The 22,825-nt window shown below is 35.4% G+C and overlaps 1 protein-coding gene across 2 annotated transcripts; it reads right to left on the bottom strand.

The window, feature by feature from the left end:
* Positions 1-496: 496 nt before the first annotated feature.
* Positions 497-21,343, bottom strand: LOC122046251 (DNA polymerase I-like). Of its 2 annotated transcripts, XM_042606861.1 has the most exons (16): positions 21,128-21,343; positions 20,807-21,045; positions 20,047-20,278; positions 18,514-18,593; positions 12,114-12,152; positions 11,796-11,814; positions 11,182-11,238; positions 10,487-10,614; positions 10,350-10,418; positions 8,410-8,495; positions 3,248-3,357; positions 2,308-2,358; positions 1,529-1,587; positions 1,403-1,447; positions 1,174-1,248; positions 497-1,080 (listed from the first exon to the last, which is right to left on the bottom strand). In XM_042606861.1, the coding sequence occupies exons 2-16, from the start codon at positions 20,969-20,971 to the stop codon at positions 964-966; spliced, it is 1,332 nt and encodes a 443-aa protein (XP_042462795.1). In that variant the 5' UTR covers positions 20,972-21,045; positions 21,128-21,343; the 3' UTR covers positions 497-963. The 2 variants fall into 2 exon arrangements, with proteins under 2 accessions (XP_042462795.1, XP_042462796.1); XM_042606862.1 differs by lacking the exon at positions 11,182-11,238.
* Between the last annotated feature and the right edge of the window lie 1,482 nt (positions 21,344-22,825).

Here is a 22,825-nt window from a genome sequence, read left to right as displayed (position 1 = left end):
TCACGACATTACCAATTCTAAAATATAAAATTATAAAAAAATTATGTTAGCACATATTTTTTATATAAAAAATAATAAAAAAATTACCAATAAGTAATCACCAAGATTAATTATGATTCTTAATAAAATAATTGATCAAAGATAATATAATTAATATTAATCAAAATTAAAATATACATGTTATAATAATTATACTCTTGTAATTACTATAACAACGCCTAACAAGAATATTTTCAAAAACAAAAAAAAAACATTAAAACGAAATGAAATATTATTTTGATAATAAATAAAAAATATCATTTTTAATGATTCTGATAAAAAAAAAATCTTAATTTTTGCTCAAATTTCTCATTCTCCCAATGCCAATAATTAGAAATGAAGTTCTGTAAATTTCATTTAGCTCAAATATGCTAATACGTTTGCATGTTTATAGGCTTGATTTGTAGAGTTCATACTCATAGAATATGAGAGGGCCTTTAAATGAGTAAGCAGCAAGTTATAGGAAACTCGAAAATTAATAAGATGGTAAAGAAGGTCTTAGTAACTTCACCGTATGACCTACATGCCATCGTGAAATTTTCACAAAGTTTGAAGTGATAACTGAATCAATTCTGCAACATTTTGGCGATTTCTTGAAGATTGTTTATAAAGCAACTATGCCAATCTGAAACGCGATTGCAAAGAGGTGTAACTCGGACAATTTGACAAATCTGAAATGGAGTACAATGTAAAATCATCTGAGCGCTGGACGAACCGCATACTGATGGCTAGAAATCCTCCTCCAGAATGCCAGTGCTCTTTTGATGAAGTACCGGATTGGATTTTGAGAGGACTTCAAATGTCAGCTAGAAAAATTGACAATGCAGGGGGGAATGTCACTTTGTGCTTCGATTTGCTTGTTTACCAAGCTCTGCTCGTGCGGTCTTGTTTTCTTAGTTTGACAAAGAAAATTAATATGAATCATCATGTTCGAAGTCTATTCCATAAGTAAGAAGTTCGTCTGATGATGGGATCGGCAGAAAAGCCTTCTGCATATGCTCCAATGGCTCTCAGGAGACCTATAAATTTTTCTCCACCATCCTGTAGAAGCACCGCAGATATCAGATGGCACATTGAATTGAATCACCAAATTGACTCTGAGAAGTGAGAATGTGTAAGGAAAGACCAACATACCTGTGGTTTTCGAAATACAAGATTAGGCGTCTCGAATGGGACCATATAAGATGGGAGATCAGAACGTAAAGTTGCCTGCCACAACATAGAATGAACATTAGCCTATTTTAGAAGTAGAAACACATGAATGCAATGCAAAGGGGACAAGATTAACAAGGGAGAATAATCCAGAATGAAAGAATTGGTTCCTTCAGGTGATTAAAAATGACATAAGAGGCCAAGCTATTACCAAGTTCTTGCAAAGACGAGCAAGATCAGCATTAGTCATTAAGGCCTGAAAAGGTAGTCGAGAGAGTTTTTTTGTTAATTTCCATGGTGCTAAACAAACGAATTACTTGGTGAATGTTCAAAGAACCTGTTTAATGCGTTCGTCTTCAACTTGATCAACGCAATCTAACAAGTTCTCCAATGAACCTGCAGTGACAAAGATGCAAATGCATTCAGTTCATTTAATAGAAGGTATTTATCAAGCAAAAAAGTTTTGCACATTACAAGACATCAAATATCCAGAAAACAAAGACAGTACTAATGCATCAAAATACAAAGGTTTGCAATATAAAATAACAATGTTTGCAATACCACAACCTTAGGCGTGCTCTACGCGTGAAGGAAACCAAAGAGGAGATAAGAAGATAGAAATTTTTTCCAGCAGCACTAGATTAGTAAACTATTCTAAGAATTACCATTCTGCATCGGATTTGTGAGGATGACATTAAATTCTATGAAGTGCGCCCTTAACTATCTAGGAATTGAAGTAACCATTTACAAAACAAATGTAAATAGGTTGAAACATTTAGATCTTGTATATTTTTTTATGAATATAGTCTTTTATTTAACAATACATAAGTTATTCGATGCAAAGGCCAAGGATATGTAGTACATAGAAGAATTCAAAGCACAGGGCTTCCGACATGCTGACCCAGAAGTTTTCAGTTTAGTTGCAATTCAATTCATTTACTCCAAATTGCTTTTTGACAGTCAAAACAGCCTAGTTAAGTCCATTTACAGTAAACTGAAATCTAAATATCTGAAACTAAATTTAGACTATTTGAAATCAGGAAAAATTTAAAAACTTGTCTTTTGATTTTAAGTTTGCAATTCAATATGTTATATGACGGAGAAAGACAAACATACCAAACTTAGTGATCAATTTCAATGCATTTATTTCCCCAATACCTTCGACTCCTGCAAATATTGGCAAAGTTTGAAATCATAAAACTATACAATCACACGCCCAAATGAGAGAGACTACAAAAGAGGATAAATAAATCAGTCCCCTATCTCTTTGAATTGGAGTATGAAGAGAAACAAAAAATGAACGTGCCATTGCAGTAGGAAAACATTCTAGGCAAACTATAAGGTGATTTTATCCTATACCTATGGTGTCAGTGCCTACACTTATGGCATCAGTAGTCAAATTTTCTTAAAAACTCAGAAGCCAAAATTTAATGTTAATTTTTTTAAAAAAAATAATAATAATAACCAAATATAGGCTTTTTTGTTTTTTTAAAGACAAAAAAAAATAGAAAAAATAATAATAATAGTAAAATTAGCTTAACTTTGATAATCTGTGGCATTTCATTAAAAGGATTACATTAATTACTAACCATATTCTGGAAATATGTTAAACAGAAAAAAAAAATCATCTATCTAAATGTAGACTTTTAAAAAAAAACAAAATCACCTTAACTTTGGTATTCTGATATTTCATTAAAAAGATCACATTCACCAAGATAATAAGTTTTTCACAAACTAATAGCAACTACTGACTGGTGTAACTAAGATTAAAAGGGCTGTCTCTTTTTCGTTCAGATAGGAAGACAAGTAATTGTATTCCCCCTTGCAAAGACCAGAAAAAAGCACACATTTGTGATTAAGTCAAAGTAATTCAATATCACCACCATAATAGGCTAAAAATAATTTGCTTAGGAGTCGCCAAACTAAGAAGAACGGTTCCAGAATAGCTAGAAATTTTGGACATAAATATCAATCAAGGCAAAGGTCTTCATGTGTTTGATATATAGAATCATTAAAAGAAATTGCAGATATTGAAATCCATGCATACAAATAAAACCTGGGATGTTGTCAGACTTGTCGCCAGCAAGAGCAGCAATATCAACAAACTGGGAAGGCTTTAAATCACCATACCTTTTAGCAAAATCTTCTAACCCAAAGGAGACCATCCTATTCAATAAAGACGACAAATTAATAGCTATAACTATGTTGTACAAAAAAATTATAGCATAGTAAACTAAAAGAAATGAATGCCTTATAACTACTGTGTTATTTTCTTCTACAATGATGATTAGATATCTAATTTAAATTAGTCAAGAGTTCCAAAATGGAATTCTGCCAACCAGAAGCCCAGTTGAGAAAAAGTGGTGCAATAGTGTAGCGAGAAAAAAAAAAGACAAGCAGCTGCAAAGTGGTGGAAGACTTGCTGCAATAAACAATGGAGAGAAGACAATTTGCGTGCGGTAAAAGAAGAGAGAAGACAATAATAATAATAACACACTGACAAGGCAGTTGACCTATTGATGTAACATGAGAAAAATCTGCATGCCTCATTTGGCAATCTGTAAGTCTTGTTCAACGATTTCATGAGAGAAGAGAAAATATGAAAGAGAATTATGTATTATTGGTTGAATAAATCAGTGGCCACTCTGATACATCTTATAACAACTTAGCCTTATAGAGTAGGCACTGAAAATAGTAAAAGTAGCAACAAGGGAATAACTATATTAATATATTCAATAAGACAAAATCAGAATTTAAATAGGAGCTCAGTTTATCTGGAGGACCTATTTTCACCATCAAGCATTCTACTTGGCAAGGTCATTGAAACAATTAAACCTTGCATTGGATGCATTTAGAAGCATCAAAAACTCAACTAATGCTCATTTTAGGGTCATTGAGGATCATAGCAAATTGTACAACTCAATCTCCATGAAAAACTGCAACAACTTCACATTTTGCCAGACTTAGCATTGGCAGTTCAGCATTCTATGGTTTAATGCTAGCTCGTACTAAGGTGGTCGGGAAAGAGAAGCAGTTGGTCGGACCTAGAAGTAGTTAGTCAAAAGACATCCAAGAACCTAAAGGTCTTCTAGATAACGCCATTTGATTGGTTTGTGTTGAATACTTCCGAAGATTCCCTTAATTGTAGGAATTATGATTGATTTAGATTAGCTTGATTATAGAGATTGTGATTGATTGTAATTAATGATTGATAGACATACCATAATTTTAGAATCCTCTTTCCCTTCTTATGTATATAAATACCTACATGTAAGTGGATTATTAAAAGTGAGAAATATATTATCTCTTTCTCTTTTACATGGTATAAGGTTCTCCTTCTCTGACCAAATTTTTCTACCGCCCCTGTTGCTACTTCTTGTTGCTATTGCTGCTCCTACTGCTGCAGTTGATTTTGGCGTTGACATCCTTTTTTGCTGATTTTGGCATCGATGTCTTATGTTGCCGATTATTTCAACACCGACGCCTGTGCTGTCGATTTCTGTGTCGACGTCCTTTTATCTCGGGTTCTTCGTGTGACCACGGGTCGTCCTGATACTAGTTTTTCCCCATCCTCTGACACTTCGGCTATGGCTGCTCACGATTGTGGATTCTTTCAAGGTCGTAATAGTAGTCGTGGTCATGGTCGTGGAACTGATACCACCAAAAGTAGTCATTCGTATGTTCACTGTGATCATTCCAACCATGCCTCCGAGAAGTGTTGAACGAATTTTGATAAGCCTAACTAGGCTAATAATGCATCTATCAAACTATTGACTCCATCACCAGACACTGACGGTCATGATGATATGATCTCTGTTTCTCGTACTGATTATGGGAAATTGCTTTGCTCTTCTGCTAGCATTCCCTCTACTTGCCTCATCCTCTCCAGCTGCGTTTGCTGTGTCTCATGATAAGTCTTCGATGCTAGATTCCGGTGCGTCTGCTCAAATTACTAGTAACAAGTCTATTTTCTCTTCCTCTTTTGTTTTCTCATCTTTATCCTCTGTCCGTCTAGCCAATGGTACCTATCCGTCTAGCTAATGGTACCTATTCTCCGATTATGGAAAGAGTTGTTGTCAAGTTCATTGCAAATATCACTCTTGATAATGTTCTCTTTACACCTAAATTTCCTATTAGTTTCCTGTCCATAGTCAACTAACACAAACTCACAATTGCTCTGTATCTTTTTATCCATCCTATTGTATTATTCAGGACTGCACAAGAAGAGGATAATTAGTGGAGGACATGAGAGTGATGGTCTATACTATCTAGATTCGGTTACACCTGTAAGTTCCCGAGCCCTCTTAGCAATTGTCTCCTTATTAGAGGTGTTGTCGTCTAGATCACCCATCTTTTTCTGCTCTCAAAAGTTTAGTTCCCGTTTCGTCTACTAATTTCAAGTGCGAGTCTTGTGGTAGAGTTGAGCCGAGAGGAGGTTTTCAGTATTTTAGAATTTTTATGGATGATTATTCTCGCATGACTTGGTTATATTTACTCAAAAATAGGAGTGAGGTTCTTGAGGTGTTAACATAATTTTATAACAAAATAAAAACTCAATATTATGTTGTCTTGCGCATTCTTTGTACCGATAATGCACTTAGAGTTCACTCAGAAGATAGTGTCTACATTCTGTAATTCTCATGGCATAATTCATCAAACCTCTTGTTCATATACTTCCCAACAAAATAGAGTTGTTGAATGCAAACACCGACATATTTTAAACATAGCTCATACTCTCTTTGTCAAATGCACATTCCTAAGTTTTTGTGGGTGATGTTGTACTCACAACTTACTTTCTCATAAATAGGATGTCTTCTACTGTGTTACATGGGGATATCCCCTTCTCTTGTCTTCATCCTGACAAATCTTTGTGCCTCCTTGCATATTTGGTTGTGTTTGTTTTGTTCATAATTTTTACTCATAGCTTGGATAAATTGTCTCCTCGCTCTATTAAATGCATCCTGCTTGGATATTCTCGCACACAAAAAGGATATTGTTGTCTTGACCCACTCACAAAACGCAGTTACACCTATATTGATGTTACGTTTTTTGAGTCCAACCATACTTTCTCCCAATGTAGCTCGGACACATGATACATTAGCATCTCCTCCATTACCTATCCCACTATCCATGTCTCCCACTACAAATGCTCCACCTCCTAAACCATCGCAGGTGTAAACAAGGCGTGCTCGACATAACCAGATTGATGTCCCTCACCTCCTTTTTCTTGTAGATCCTGATGTTCCTCGCCCCTTCGATATTAATCTACCTATTGCTCTGCGTAAAGGTATTCAGTTTTGCACTACTCATCCTTTGTCTAATCATATTTCCTTATATTACCTTGGTCCTGCATTCCGCGCTTTTGTTGTTTCTCTATTATCTACAAAAGTTCCAACTTCCTACTTTGAGGCTTATCAACACTCGGCTTGGCGAACTGCAATGGATGAGGAAATGTCTGCCCTTATCTCTCGTGGTACTTGAGATCCGGTGGTTACACCACCTTCTGTTGATATTGTTGTATGTCGTTGGCTATTTACTCCGAAATTTAAAGCTAACGGTACTATTGATTGATACAAAGCTCATTTGATGGTCAAAGGATTTACACAGACTTATAGTGTTGATTACTTTGAGACATTCTCTCCTACGGCTCGCCTGAATTTTATTAGAGTTTTATTCTCCTTGGTTGTCAATCAATCTTGGTGTATCAGCTAGATGTGAAGAATGTTTTTCTTTATGGCGATTTGCATGAGACCGCATTTATGGAGCAACCTCTAGGGCATGTTGCTCAAGGGGAGAATGCTACTATGGTTATAGACTTAAATAGGCTATTTATGGTATTAAACAAAGCCCCAAAGCCTAGTTTGATAAATTCAGTAATATAATCAATGTTGTTGGCTTCAAACAGTGCAAATAAGATCATTCTGTGTTTGTATGACAGAGCACGGATTATCATTCTTAGTGTTTATGTTGATGACATCCTAATATCAGGCAGTGATATATGTGGACTAGATTAAATTAAGAAGTATTTGCAAAAACACTTTGTGACGAGGGATATGGGGCGTCCTAAGTATTTCTTGGGAATTAAAATTGCTCCCAACAAATCTGGAATTTCATTAAGCCAATGGAAGTATGCTACAGATTTACTCGAAGAAACTGAATTGCTTGGAACGAAACCGGTTGATTCACCTATGGATATTAATTCAAGTGTTTGGGATGATACTATAGAGTTCTTTGAGGATAAGGCAAATTATAGACAGACGACTTACTGGGAAACTCATTTAGTTAACAGTAACGGGATATGACATTTCTTTTACAGTTGGAATAGTCAATCATTTTATGGATAAGCCGAAGCAAGTTCACTGGATGTCGCTATCAGGATTCTTAAGTACATTAAGAAATCTCCATAAAAAGGGTTGTCATTAAGAGATATGGGGACCTAAAGATCGAAGCTTATTTTGATGCTGACTATGGGATCTAAGACCAGCAGACGGTCCACTTCTGGGTATGGCACTTATGTAGGATAAAATCTAGTAATATGACGAAGTAAGAAATTGTTGCTAGGTCGATTGCTGAAGCTAAGTACACAACCACTGTAATCAAGATGTTATGGCTGAAGAATTTGCTTGAAGAATTAGGGTTCACTTATAAGGAACCACTGCCAATGTACTGTATTAACCAATAGCTATTCACATTACAAATCCAATTTTTCATGAGAGGACTAAGCATATTGAGGTTGACTGTCACTTTATTTGTGTGTAATGAGCTAGAAAATTGTCACTCCATTCATATCATCATCCAACCAAATTGTCGATGTCTTCACTAAAGCATTAGGAGGAAAACAATTCTCAGAACTTTGTGACAAGTTGGATATGATTGACATATATGCTCAAGCTTAAGGGGGAGCGTTGAATACTTCCGAAGATTCCCTTAATTGTAGGGATTATGATTGATTTAGATTAGCTTGATTATAGAGATTGTGATTGATTGTAATTAATGATTGATAGATATATCATAATTATAGAATCCTCTTTCCCTCCTTATGTATATAAATTCCTACGTATAAGCGGATTATTAAAAGTGAGGAACATATGATCTCTTTCTCTTTTACAGTTTGGTTTCAACTCAGGCACATAAAACCATAAAGAAAATTGAATCTAGTTGATTCTTGGAGAAAAATGACAATTCAACAAAGGCCAAAATTTGATAAAACATACTGACCCTGAACCACGGGAAGCAAGCCGTAGAATACGCAATGAAGGTGATAACACTTGAAAGAAATCTTTATCAGGAGAAACAATTCGGACCTGCAATGATGGGGGAAAACAATATTCATACAGATTTGACACCTATATATAAGGCACGTAACACATGAGTAGTTCATCTAGACATGTGTTAATTGCTAGACATGCATCAAAGGTGAGCACAAGTACTTGTATCGCAATTGAGAAAGTCACAGAAGTAAATCAGAGACTTAAAAGGTGGTTGGTTGTTTTAAATTTAAAATAGTCATAACAACTACTAAACACTAAAACAAGGCAAAAGGCCATAAAAATTATTATTTGTAGCAAATTTGTTTTGAAGACAAGTCACGATTCATTTTTCTACTATCACTAGGCATCTTATATTTTCTTGTTCTATTTGTTTGAGTTGTAATAATACACAGGCCTTCAGTTAAGGTATCAACCTTTTCAAAAGAGCCGTCTTACTAATCTAGTAGCTTAGTACTTCTACTGCTCACATTATTACACTACTCTGCTAGATGTACATATCTCAAGTATTCTAGCACAGAAAATTGCATATGAAATGAAGAACATATTGAAAAGATAATATCCACAGTATATGCCCAAACAATTGAACTCATTCGCCAAAATGTTTCAGACTCTAATGTCATTGATTAGGCCTCAAGCACTTTCGATTGAAATTCTGTGCTACGAGTTCTTGCTAGTTATCTACACTAGAGGTATATTAAGCTTCATGTCAAATAAGATCTACATAGTACTAAAAAGATTAGTCGATTAAAATTTGAATTTCTTTGTACATTTAAACCACATCGATATGTTGACTGCTCAGTAGATTGAGTAGTTTATCTACAAATTTAGAGCTTTAATCATGCACACCAGTGATAGCCAGCCAAGCAATACAATAGAGCTCTAAACAAACTGACCCAATGAGACGATCAACAATGATCTAGATTGTTTTTTTGAAACTTAATCAAGCTTGAGCAAACCTGAAGTTCAATCAAGCTCAAAAATTCATCAAAAAGCTTCTTGAGCTTAAGCTCTAGTTGAACTTTTACTGAGCTTAGCACAATCCAAAGTTGGATTTTCAAATCAAATATACAAAGAAGATTTAGTTTTAGAGAATTTATGAAACATGTTATAGTTAATTTCAGATAAAACTTAGAAAAACTAGTTAGTAGATTTTCTTATGAGAGCAAATAGAATGTAGTAATGGATCATAGCAATTCCGACAAAAAGCATTAACCAAATTAGTCTTGTAAACCTAATGTGCATTCACTGATATGCATATTATGTTAATTTTCAAATCATATTTTATTTATAAACAACTTTTTTTTATCAAATATCTAACCAAATTAATATGCACAAACAATATGTATATAAAAATAAATATTTCATATCATTTAAAGCTCCAAGTGGATGTGCGTTGTTGTATTAAATAGTTAAACCAGAGTGCAAATAAGTGTACAAGTGAACCGTTTTTAGGATCACTGTTCATAACTTTTCACGTTATTCATTATGAACAATGTTCACCAGCAATCACAGGCTTTATTGAAAACATTAATGAGCTAAGTTCTAATGCCTTAATGTTTATCTTGCTTATGAACCTATGTTCAGCCTTGCTTACTTCTCATTTCAAACATACAAATAAAATACCAAGCTAGTTTCCAAAACTTTCGTTCATTTATGACCATAAGTGAAGATATATCAATACAGACAAAGCAAAGAGCAGGGGAAAGAGGATGTAATAGCTCTTAACATAAAGAACAATTCAAACAGTAGTTAATGCTCAATTTGGAACCTATAGAAGCCAAGATGCGTGATTAAGGCAAAGACGGAGAACCAAGCTCTTCAATAACTCTAAGATATCAACCAGTTTCATGTTCCCCTCCTGTATTTAAGTAATGCCATCAAACTAACCTTGTAACCAGCAGAAACGCTATTTACAGCCAAAGTGCCAACTACATCATCAGCCTCAACACCAGGAACCTACAATTGACAAAATTTAAAGATAACAATACAAATCCTTAATATTGTATGATCCACTGTGTTCTTACCTCAATTACTTTTATAGACATTGCCTTTATAGATGCTTTGAAATATTGAAGGGCCTGGATTACTGTATCAGGTGTGGGAATGCGATTACTTTTATAGGAGGGATATATCATGTGACGGAATGTGATGCCTTCAAAAATGATATTGTAGTCAGAAGCATAAAAGAATAACACATAAAAGTCAACAGAATCACACTGGTAGGAGAATAGTTAAAAACAGTAGTGCATCAGCAAGGTAAGAATGAACAAATGGTGAAGCCAATAAAAATATGGACTACGCAAGGGAAGTTAACAAAACACCTATCCCATAAAGAAATGTACCATCGTTTCCAATATTGAGTTAATATCTAGATGCTGCTGACATAGACTTGCAGTCCATGATGCTTGTTTCCAGTATCTTTATCAGGAAATGTCATTAAAAATATATTTATATTGTTCTCCATTGGATATATTCAAAATATTAACTATGATGAACAATCAAGAAAGCACACAAATAAATCAGAGTAGACAGCATACACTGTGCTCAGAAGAAATTTCCCCTACTACGAGAGCACAAGTAGATTTAGATAGAAAGAAGACTATAAGACAACAAAGCTAAGCTTCCTAAACCAAGCACCTAGACATGAATTCAGTTTCTTATATAACAAAATATAGTTGATTTGTGCTATTCTATAAAAAAGTCAAAAGGCATATCTCACCTTTACCCATGTAAGGTTCTTGGGATGGCATGCAAGATGACTGACCAAATGGAAATCCTGAAAAACAAAAGTTGGGCCGCTGTACATCACTTAATTGAAAATCCAAGTCCCACTAAAGAAACTTTGACCTAGGATGGGGGAATATGGGAGATGAAATATACTATATGCAAAGCAAACTAAACCAAAAAGCCAAATTAGAAGGACATCCCTCAACTCCTTGAACAATTTCACAATAGCAAAGACTGGCAATTTAGAACAATTTCCCATCAAGTCTGGATGTCATGAACTCATAGATCACACAGAGCTTGTGATGCAAGGAACTCAAATTAAAGATTATGTAGACCAGCAATTAAACACTAAATTATAGCAGACCATCCCATTACTTGCTTAACGCCTGTCTAAAAAATGGAATAACCTTCCATGACAATAATAGCACCAAGAAAAGGTGGATACTGTGCAATTGACTTGGAAGTAAGTCCAAAGCAATCAATAAACTGAATTTTGCCCCAAGTTGGAAGAAAAATATCTAATTTTACGAACACAGCACTGAATTATACTCCAGAAGCATTTGTGAAAAGTAATGACTGAGCAAGCATTCTCACTAGAGCACATACCATCATGATCAAAAACCACCTGCAACAAGAAAGACCATGAGCAAAAATCACAAGCTTTAGAAAACAAAATGGAGATGAATAAATATAAATAAGCAAGTTAGGGATGACATTATGAATTAACCCCATCTCATCAGCCTTCATTGATCCTTATTCAAACCAGTGGATTTGAATCATAATCAGCCAATTTGAAACAAAACAACAACAACAACCACCATAATGCCTAAAGTTCAATTTCCTTCTAAGATCAAAATGAGACATATTGTGATGTATAAAACATTAAATTCATCGAAACCATTTCTAGTGTCTGAGAAAACATACCGCGACATGGGAAGGAACAAATTCCAATGCATCCAAGAGCTGCAAAAGAAGAGTAGACCAGTCTTACAATAAGGTAATCAACTCAAAGAATAAGGGAACTCCATATTAGATATAGTTAACAATAGAGCTTAACAAATATCAATCAATCGTTGACCTAATGTACAAACCACAAAGAAAACAAGAGTAGGAAAAAGGAGGCACTGATCATTGCTATGTAAACCAATATGACATAGGTATGTCATAAAAGCTAAGAAAATGAGAATGGAAGTTACTTGTAACATATTAAAATTAAACTTTACAGATTATTAAACTCGGCTAGTAAGGAAAAAGAAATTAATTTACTATATTCTACTTCCAATTTTCTTATGCAGCAAAAAGCAATAATAAAGTACGCTCATTATAGCAAGCCCATTCCACTACATCAATAACTTCTTGCTGATTGTTGCAAGTATGCAAGTCTCTTGGAGATGGATTTTAGTCAAATCATTTGAAAATAAACAATCAGAAGAGAATATATACTATAATCCATGTATGGTCATTAAGATCACAAAAGAATTACATGCGGAAACACAAAAGAAGTAAATAGTAGGACAGCAACAGATGTTCAATGCCAACATGCTTTGAAGCATATTAGAAATAATACAAGAAGGCATACATGAGGTTTGCAATAAAAGTAGCCCAACATTACTCAAAAGGGATAAAGCTGTAGCTAATTTGAGATACAAAAAGTACCTCCTTTATTGAAGAATAGACATATTTATATACAAACTAGAATCTATCTTAGGAAACTATAATTAGGCTAATTGACAAATTTGCCTAATTGACCTATATATATATTACCTAATATATAGTTATAATATGGTAACAAATAGTATATGCACAAATATGGTAACTATTATATATAATACTCCCCCTCAAGTTAGAGCATGAATATTAATCACACCCAACTTGTTACAAAGATAATCAATCCAAACCCCAACTAAAGCTTTTGTAAAGATGTTCCCAAGTTGTTCTTCGGCCTTCACATTTCCTGTAGTAAGCAAGTTTTGTTGAATTTTCTCACAAACAAAGTGACAAACAATTTCAATGTGCTTAGTTCGCTCATGAAACACAGGATTCGATGTAATATGAAGAGCAGCTTGGTTATCACACCATAATTTTGCTGGTACTGAAATTTTAAGTCCTACTTCAGTCCAGAGTTGATATATCCACATTATTTCACACACAGACTGTGCCATAGCACTGTATTCTGACTCTGCACTAGACCGTGACACAACATTTTGCTTCTTATTCTTCCGTAGACTAAATTTCCTGCAATAAAAATACAATAACCTGAAGTAAATCTTCTATCCATTTTGGAACCTACCCAATCTGCATCCGAAAAACATTCAATATGAGTGTGCCCATGATTTTTATATATGATACATCGTCCAGGTGCTCCCTTCAAATAACACAAAATTTATTTGAACGTTGCCCAATAATGAATGGTTGGAGATGACATAAACTGACTAACAACACTAACCGAATATGCAATATCCGAACGAGTTACTGTAAGATAATTCAACTTCCCAACCAACCTTCGATATCTCTTAAGATGTTCAATAGTTCCCCTTCTCTTGTGAGATGCATGTTTTGAGTCATTGGAGCATTACAAGACTTTGCCCCTAATTTTCCTGTCTCAGTTAATAGGTCGAGAATAAATTTTCTCTGAGATAAGAATATACCTTTTTTTACCCCTCATAACCTCAACAATCAACACCTAAGAAATACTTTAGCACTACCAAGTCTTTCGTATGAAACTGAGTATAAATAAAAGATTTAAGATATGAGATTCCCGTCGTATCACTTCCACTTATAACAATATCATCCACATACACAATTAATAGAATAATATCAGTTATTGGCTGCTTATAGAACACAGAATGGTCAGCCTTACTCTTTATCATACCAAATTTTTCAACAATCTGACTATATTTTCCAAACCAAGCACGAGGACTTTATTTCAAATTATACAAAGCTTTCTGAAGACGACAAACTTGCCTTGACTCCCCCTAAGCAGCAAACTCAGGAGGTTGCTCCATATACACCTCCTCTTGAAGATCAGCATGAAGAAAAGCATTCTTGATATCAAGTTGGTATAAAGCCAATTATGAGTAGCAGCCATTGAAATAAACAATCGAATAGCTGTCAATTTTGCGACAGGAGAAAAAGTATCAGAATAATCCACATCATAGGTCTAAGCATAGTCTTTAGCGACAAGGCGTGCTTTTAATCTAGCAATTGACCCATTCGGATTGACTTTAACTGCAAATACCCTTTTGCATCTAATAGCCCATTTCCCTGAAGGTAGATCGACCAAGCCCCAAGTGTCATTATTATCTAAAGCATTCAACTCCTCTATCATTGTATCTTTCCAACCAAGATGAGATATGACCTCACGGATAATTTTAGGAATAGAGACAGAATCGAGTGAAGCAATAAAAAAGCAAGAGGAAGATGATAAGCCGTTATAAGAAACAAAAGAAGAAGTAGGATAAGTACATTGACGTTTAACTTTGCGTAACGCAATAGGAAGATCATCACTTTGGACTGGATCTGAATCTGATAACGAAGTAGTAGGTGCAAGAAATGAATCAGGAGATTGACGCCTAGAATAAACTTTAATAATAGGTTGCTTAACAGGAATCGGTTCTGGGACGAGTGTCGAAGATGTGACAGAATACACCAACAAATTATCCTCCTTCCTTTAACGAGTTGGAGTAGCTGACGATGGGAAATAAGATGAGTCTTCCATGAAAGTAACATCAATTGAGACAAGATATTTGTTAATACTAGGGCAATAACACCTATAACCTTTCTGAAGACAAGAATAACCAAGGAAGATAGACTTCCAAGACTTGGGATCTAATTTCATGACATGTGAACGAACATCCCGGACAAAACAAGTGCTACCAAATATCCTAGGGTTAATAGGAAACGATGACTTATGGGGAAAAAAGGACTTTGTAAGGGATCTCGCCATGAAGAACTGTAGATGGTATGCGGTTAATGAGAAAACATGTTGTAGAAACTGCATCGGCCTAAAAAAAATTCGGGAACATTCATTTGGAATAAAAGGGCCCGTGCAGTCTCAAGGAGACGTCTGTTTTTACATTCAGTTACACCATTTTGGGATGGAGTATCAACATAAGAGGTTTCATGAAGCATGTCATTTTGACTCATATAAGATTGGAATAAACTAGATGTATATTCCTTGGCATTATCACTTCGCAAAGTACAGATAGATACGTTGAACTGAGTTAACTCAGCGTAGAAGACACAAACCAAAGAAAATAACTCTGAGCGATTTTTCATTAAATATAACCAAATTACACGAGAATAGTCATCTACAAAAGTAACAAAATACCTAAAACCGGGTTTAGGCAAAATAGGACAAGGTCCCCAAATATCAGAATGAACTAATTCAAAAGGAATAGTAACACGTTTATTTACTCTAGGACTCGAACTAAGACGGTGATGTTTTGCAAACTGAAACGATTCACAATTTAATGAAGACATCTTTCCATATTGTGGGCAAAGCTTTTTGAGCAAAGGGAGAGATGGATGTCCTAACCTACAATGATCCTTGAAAGAAGAAGTGACACTTGAGCAAGCAAAAGAATTTGGGAGTGTCAAAAATGTAGAGACCTCCAGACTCATGTCCTTTACCAATAATCTTCTTCGTTAAAAGATACTGAAATAAGTAATGATTAGGAAAAAATGAGATGCAACAATTAAGATTACGAGTTAGTTGACTAACAGAGAGCAAATTAAAGGATAAACTAGGTAAATGTAAGACAAAGGAAGTAGAGGGTAGGATTGATAGTGCCAGATCCACGAACACAAGACGGAGATCCATCAGCTAAAGTAACAATAGGAGTATTAGCTTTGGACTGAAAAGTAGAAAATAGACTAGAATTACCTGTCATATGATCTGTGGCACCAGAATCAATGACTCATTTAGAGGATGAAGAAAGAAGACATGCATTTTATTTACTTAAATCAATAATAGTAGTGATAGAGGAAGATGAAGACTTGAGTGATTCCTGATATTTTGAGAACTTGGCAAATTCATCCACAAAGATAAGAACTGATTTATCAGAGGAATCATCAGTGGATGCAATATGGGCCAAGTGTTTTTGCTGATTTTTATACTGAAGTTTTCTACATTCAAACTTTGTATGACCCGACTTACAACAATAGTTACACATAATACCGCCCAAATTTGTCCTTCGAGTATCAATGTCCTGTGAGCGACCTCCTTTGTTTACACTACAACCAATTGATCTTCCAGACACAACTATTAATGTGACTCACCAAAGCACTACTAAGCAGAATGGGTGCAATATTTTCTGTACGGAGAATACGACTAAATAGATCTTGTAAAGAAGAAGCCTCATAGCCAGAGAGAACTTGTGACTTAGCAGACTCAAATTCAAGAGATAAACCAGCAAGGAAACTTATGATAGCCATCTGCTCTTGTTGGCGTTGTTGAACCTTCACATTAGGGCTAAAGGGCAGCAACATATTAAACTCCTCATATGTCTTCTTGCATGCTATGTAATAATTGATCCGAGGCTGATCTTGTTTTCCCACAAGATAAAATGCTTTGCAAACCTCATACATGCAAGAGAGATTCCCTTTTCCAGAGTACAGAAATTCCAAGCAAATCCATTAATTCTTCAACAAATTCATAGTGATTAAACCAATTACCTCACTATCAATATAATTCTGAATCTGAAGAAACAAACGAGCATCCTCTCTAAGCCATGTCTGCTTTGAATCATCTTGAGGTGGGTCATCAATCAAATGACCATCTTTGCCGATACTTCGTAGATAAAGACGAACAGTTTTACTCCAATCCAAATAATTTGAACCATTTAGCTTATATTCTGTGATTTTAAAAAAACATCACAGGCACCACATCCGTCAAGACTTATTTTCTGTCATAAGACTTTATCTCAAAGAAAGTTAAATAGAAGAAGAATCTGAGATGGTCACCGGGAATAAGGCTGATGCAGTCGCTGCTCTAGAGAGTCGGCACTTGGTGCAATGATGAGTAAGAGAGCAGTAGGCTGAGGGTAATTTCTGATGGACAGTGGCGACGGGTTTAGGGCACTTTGGCAACTCTAGATCTGCTAGATCTAGCAGCAAAAGAAAATAGAGAAGGAGCAGGGGCTTCAATCAGCGGTAGCAGCAACCATCACGGACAGTGTTCGAAGCTGACAGCAGGGACAAGCTGCCGAGAAGAAACCTGCTGTGTGTGTCTAGAAGTTGGGTTCAGCAGGCAGAGGAGGAACGAAGCCCCAATTTGTCACTCTCTGTTTCTGCCAAAGGAAATCACAGCAACTGCTGTTGTGCTGTTGCTCGGAAAGGAAGCAGCAAAGGAAGACCACGCTCTCTGTTTCTGCTGAAGGAAATTGCAGCTGCTGTTGCTCGGAGAGGAAGTAGCAAAGGAAGACTTCTCTAAGAGATGTGCACGGCGTCGGTGACCACAGTCAAGGTCGGCGTTGGCAGAGGAAGACGGCACGACACAGGTCATGCATGGGCGTGAAGCTACATTGTGTGGCAGAGAGGAGTTCGAACGCAGATCTTTCTGTCAGCGAAATAAACAGAATCAGGGAGAGTGGCAGCAGCGTTGGCTGGCTTTGTCGCAGACAGGAAAGCCACCAGGCCGTCGACGCGACGAAGACGGCAGTGGGCAGGTGCTGGGGAGGCAACAAGTTGCCCTTGGTCGGTGGAAGAAGAAAAGGGGCAGAGCCTTTTTTTTCCTTCATTCGCGATCAGGGACAAAACAAAGGGCAGTAGATTAACCCTAATTTCGAATTCTAAGGCTCTGATACCATGTCAATTTGAGATACAAAAGAGTACCTCCTTTATTGAAGAGTAGACATATATTATATACAAACTAGAATCTATCTTAGGAAATTATAATTAGGCTAATTGACAAATTTACCTAATTGACCTATATATATATATATATATATATATATATATATATATATATATATATTACATAATATATAGATATAATATGGTAACAAATAGTATATATACAAATATGGTAACTATTATATATAATACACTACATCAATAACTTCTTGCTGATGATTGCAAGTATGCAAGTCTCTTGGAGATGGATTTTACTCATATCATTTGAAAATAAACAATCATAAGAGAATATATACTACAATCCATGTATGGTCATTAAGATCACAAAAGAATTACATACGGAAATACAAAAGATGTAAATAGTAGGACAGCAACAGATGTTCAATGCCAACATGCTTTGAAGCATATTAGAAATAATACAAGACAGCATACATGAGGTTTGCAATAAAAGTAGCCCAACATAACTCACAAGGGATAAAGCTGTAAATATAGTTAGAACCCAATCTCCATTGCCATCGGCATGCCCTAACAAACCATGATGTAGCTTTGCTGCAGCAATGCAAACAATAAGTTAGAAACACAACAACTATGATAAAACCTTGGCACATAAATGGTAAAAATAAATGAGAATCAGGAACATTATGGGACTGCCAAAGAAAGGTTCAAGTATATCATTGGGTTAAAAAAGTGAGAGGAGTTAGGCTTGAAGGTAAATCACTTTCCTGAGTCCAATATTAAATAAACAGTGGACACAATAATCATATGGTACAGAGAGACAATAAAACAATTATACAGACACCATCTTAGAAAGGGTTAAAAAAATTGGCGCAAAATGAAAAGAATATCATATAAAATCATACACGGATTCAACTCTTATATATAATGAAAAATCTTTGCACAATATGGAATCCAAACCATCCAATCATGCCTGTGAGAACTTTGTAGTCATATGAGCAGAAGATTTATCATAGTAGGAAAAAAACCAAGGATTTGAAGGCTGAACAAACCAAAAATATGTTTACAATTTGCACATAACATAGTTTGTTTTCAGCCAAAATAAAGGGCATCAAGGAAACAAGTACTGTTCCAAATGACACTGAGCAAGAAACTGCCAATGAATAATCTAATGAGGTACTATTTGACAAGATATCAGTTAAAACACCTAGGGTTGTAAATGAACTAAACATTCATGAACAAGTTTGGTGTTCGGCTTGGTAAGATCTTGTTTATGTTCATTCAATATATACAAGATTAATTAAATAAACAAACTTGAACAACTCGTTAAACTAAAAAAACAAGCTTTAACGCATATGTATTCAACTCGTTAACGTTCGTGAACAGTGTTCGTAAATCATGTTCATTAATAAAACTCTTATCAACATGCTAAATAAACAAAAAAAACTTTTAAAATGAACGAACGAGTTTAAATTACAAGCTCAAAAGCCAATCAAACAAGCAAAATTTTCAAAAGTGAAACAAGTTTGAATTGAGAGCTTGATAGCATCTAGACGAACCAAACTCAAGTTGAGCTTGAATTGAGAGCTCGATAGCATCTAAACGAACCAAACTCAAGCTCATAAAAAATAAACCAAGCCACACTCGAACAATCATTTCAAACGTTTGATTCATTTTAGATTTGGCTCGGCTTGGTTTGGTTTGGTTATCTCATCAAACAAGCTTAAATACCCCAAAGTTTCACTTGTCTTGGCTTGTTTACAGCCCTAAAAACACCATCTTGTTTGCATAGTATTCAACTAATTTTGAAGAAGGTTGGCAATAAACCCATAACATGGTGATTCTATTATCTATTTGTGGGGGGAGGGGAGCATGGCTTTTCTTGCCAGTGTGATGCAGCAAATAAATTCTTAATAACAATCTGTCATTATAAATTCAGTAAAATAATAGACATGAGAGGCATTTAAAGATATTGAAGATATAACATTCGAGTTGAGTCAAAATAAAATATATTCAACGTGCTTTAAATAATATAAATACACCTTACCTAGAAGTTTGTAGTAAGATCGGTACATAATTGCAGTTCCATCAAACAACATCACACGATTATTCAAAGGATTGACAGTAGGTCCACTTTTTGTAATATTTGAAGAATCAGTTTCTTGGCAGTGCAATGATTTCCCACTGGTAGTGTAATTTAGTAGATCATATTTAGAAGGCACTTCTTCAGTAGCATTTGATGAATCTGACTTTGTCAAAGTGTGTTGCATGGAGTAACCCTGTCACATGGACTTTCGTCAAAGCAACCAAACATGATAGATGAAGTCTAATTGTTCAAGTAGGATTCACAAAGATGCAACTTCTACAAGTGGTGTTTGGGAATTGTCATTAGCGAAGTAAAAAACTGTACTTCACATAATTGTGCAATTAAGTAGCTTTCGCAAAGAAAAAGACCCCATGCTTGTAGATCACAAAAATGTGTATTTCTAATCCATTTTTCATGATACTTGAAGGGTTGTGAGACAAATGCAGTATATCATTTTAGCTCAAAATAAGCAAGAAACACAAGGATGATTAGGAGGAAGCCTCCGGAGTGCTAGAGTTATAAGTAGGCAAAACAAGATACATTTAGCTTGGCTATTTTATAGTTCAAAGCTTCTTTATTTTTGACAAACAGAACCTAGGTGACAGATTAACAAAAAAAAAAAGTCTCAAAACTCAGTCAAGACTAACTTTTCAAGCACGTTAAGTAAGAACAACAAGGAGGAGATCAAGAATGGTAATAATGGAAGCTGAAAATCAATTACCATTTTGGACAATAATGCAACAGGACCATGACTGTTATGAATTAACATAGAGCAGCACTGAACACTCCCACCAACTCGCGGGTTTGTACCAAGACATCCGCGCAGCACATGGAAATCCCTCCAGAACGTTAGGATGCGATGGTACGTCATTTGGCAGCAAAGCATGATGGCATCATAGTAGTTTCATGTCGAACTCATCATTTTGCTCGCCGAGCATCCAGAAACCAAGAATCCTTTCCCTGGGAAAGAAGAATCAAAAATAGGTGTCGTTTTTTGAGACAAAATTTATGAAAGAAATAGGGTTCGTAGATTTGAATCTACCTTGACTATCGCTCTAGCACAAATCCAAAGAAGACACGACGAACAGGTTATGAATCGAGTGCCACCTTTGGCGAAGAAATAGAGCTCGTTGGATCGAAAGAGCAGTGAAGGTCGAAGCCGAGCTCAGAAACCCGCTCACCAGGAAACGAAACGAGAGGATCCGCCAAAAACGTGCGTCAGTGGATTTGGGGATAATTTATAGCGAATTCACACTGGGCAAAAGCCCTAACATGCTCTTAAAATCAGGAAAGAAAATTCTCCTAAAAAAATCCAAAAAATAATAAATTTAGACGATAGCATTTTTAAAAAAAAACCCAACAAAAGTTTTCACTAATTAATTGATTGATCACCAAGCACTTCTATGAAAATTAAATTTAAGTGAGGTCTATATGGTTGAAAGATTGTTAAACTCTTAACCCTAGACCGCAACCCTAATGCTAAGTTGCCTTTGAGTAGAGTCGTTAATTTGAATTGGATCTTTCATGTTGACTCGTCCTACTAAATAATTTAAATAGATTGAATTAAAATTTTATCAAACTATTTAAAGATGGATCTAGGTGGGTTGACACACCTAGGTAAGCGACTGACATGGATTAGCCCGCGACGGATTTGGATTGACACATAGTTTGAGGATTAAAAAAAAACCCTCAAAACTTAAAATAAAAATAACAAATTTAAGAACTTCGAAGACAGGACTTTAACTTAAATTGAATCAGACTGTTAATTTTTGTACTAAAATCAAATAAAGAACAATTGCCAAAAGAAGAAAAAACAAACGCTTTGAAAGATAGACTATATACACTCCAACTAAACTTTGGATATGAAGATACTTATTTAACATCATCATATTTGTGTGTTAAATCCTAGGTTTAACTCGTCTAATTCGTAACCAAATTTAAATTTTTAAATTTGTTTATACATAATTTTATTTTTTTTATTTTTTTTAATAAGCTCATGGGTTGGCCCGTCTAACCCACAACTTGCTTTGAATTAAGTTGGGTTGGAGATTTTTCAACCCACCAAGATGATGGGTTGGATCGCTCTCACCCTGCCAAATGGTCGGCCCACCACGGATTGACCCATCTGATAGCTCTACCTTATTAAATTTGTAATACATCATATATGAACTAAAGTATGTATCTATACCCGGCTATGCGCTTTCAGCTGTGTACCTGCATTTACCTCCCTCCATAACCGTGGGACCGACTCTAGGGGGCCGCTGATGTGGCGGTTCCATTTTTTTTTTTTAAGTATGTATCTATAACAAGATTTGGCTTCTATCCATCTCTAAAGCACAACACAAATTGAAACAATAGCACATGAATGACTGACCTAAATCCATCACTAAGGCTAATGCTTCTTACATGTCGCCGGAGTTCCTGCTATTGCGAAAAAGACTTCTACAGGAAGAGAAGAGGTTGAAGAGACTCTAGAGCATGCCTTAATTCATGAGTTTCATCCTTTACAAATCAAGTCCATCCTATAGGGACTATCTTCCTTAAAGCTCATTCATCATTAACAGTCCATCAATGTTAATGAACCGGGGTTTAGATCTACACATAGAACTCACATCTATTTAGACCAAACCCTCTTTATATGCTTGAAGCATTAGATCACTTAATTGGGTTTAGTTACTTTAATGACAATTAGTCGTGTGTGTGTCTTAATCAAGGGTAAGCCCACCTTATGGAAATTAAG

Source organism: Zingiber officinale, chromosome 2B (assembly GCF_018446385.1).
Source record: "Zingiber officinale cultivar Zhangliang chromosome 2B, Zo_v1.1, whole genome shotgun sequence".
Classification (NCBI taxonomy): domain Eukaryota; kingdom Viridiplantae; phylum Streptophyta; class Magnoliopsida; order Zingiberales; family Zingiberaceae; genus Zingiber; species Zingiber officinale.
This window is presented reverse-complemented; position numbering and strand designations above follow the sequence as displayed.

Excerpts from the sequence above, each read along its gene's own strand:
- LOC122046251 (XM_042606861.1), bottom strand. The coding sequence starts at position 20,971 with ATGCTTTGCTGCCAAATGACGTACCATCGCATCCTAACGTTCTGGAGG. Across the intron at positions 18,594-20,046 it reads ATCTTACTACAAACTTCTAG|CAAAGCTACATCATGGTTTG; the intron begins GTAAGGTGTATT and ends GCATTGCTGCAG. Across the intron at positions 1,588-2,307 it reads GAAATTGATCACTAAGTTTG|GTTCATTGGAGAACTTGTTA; the intron begins GTATGTTTGTCT and ends TTGTCACTGCAG.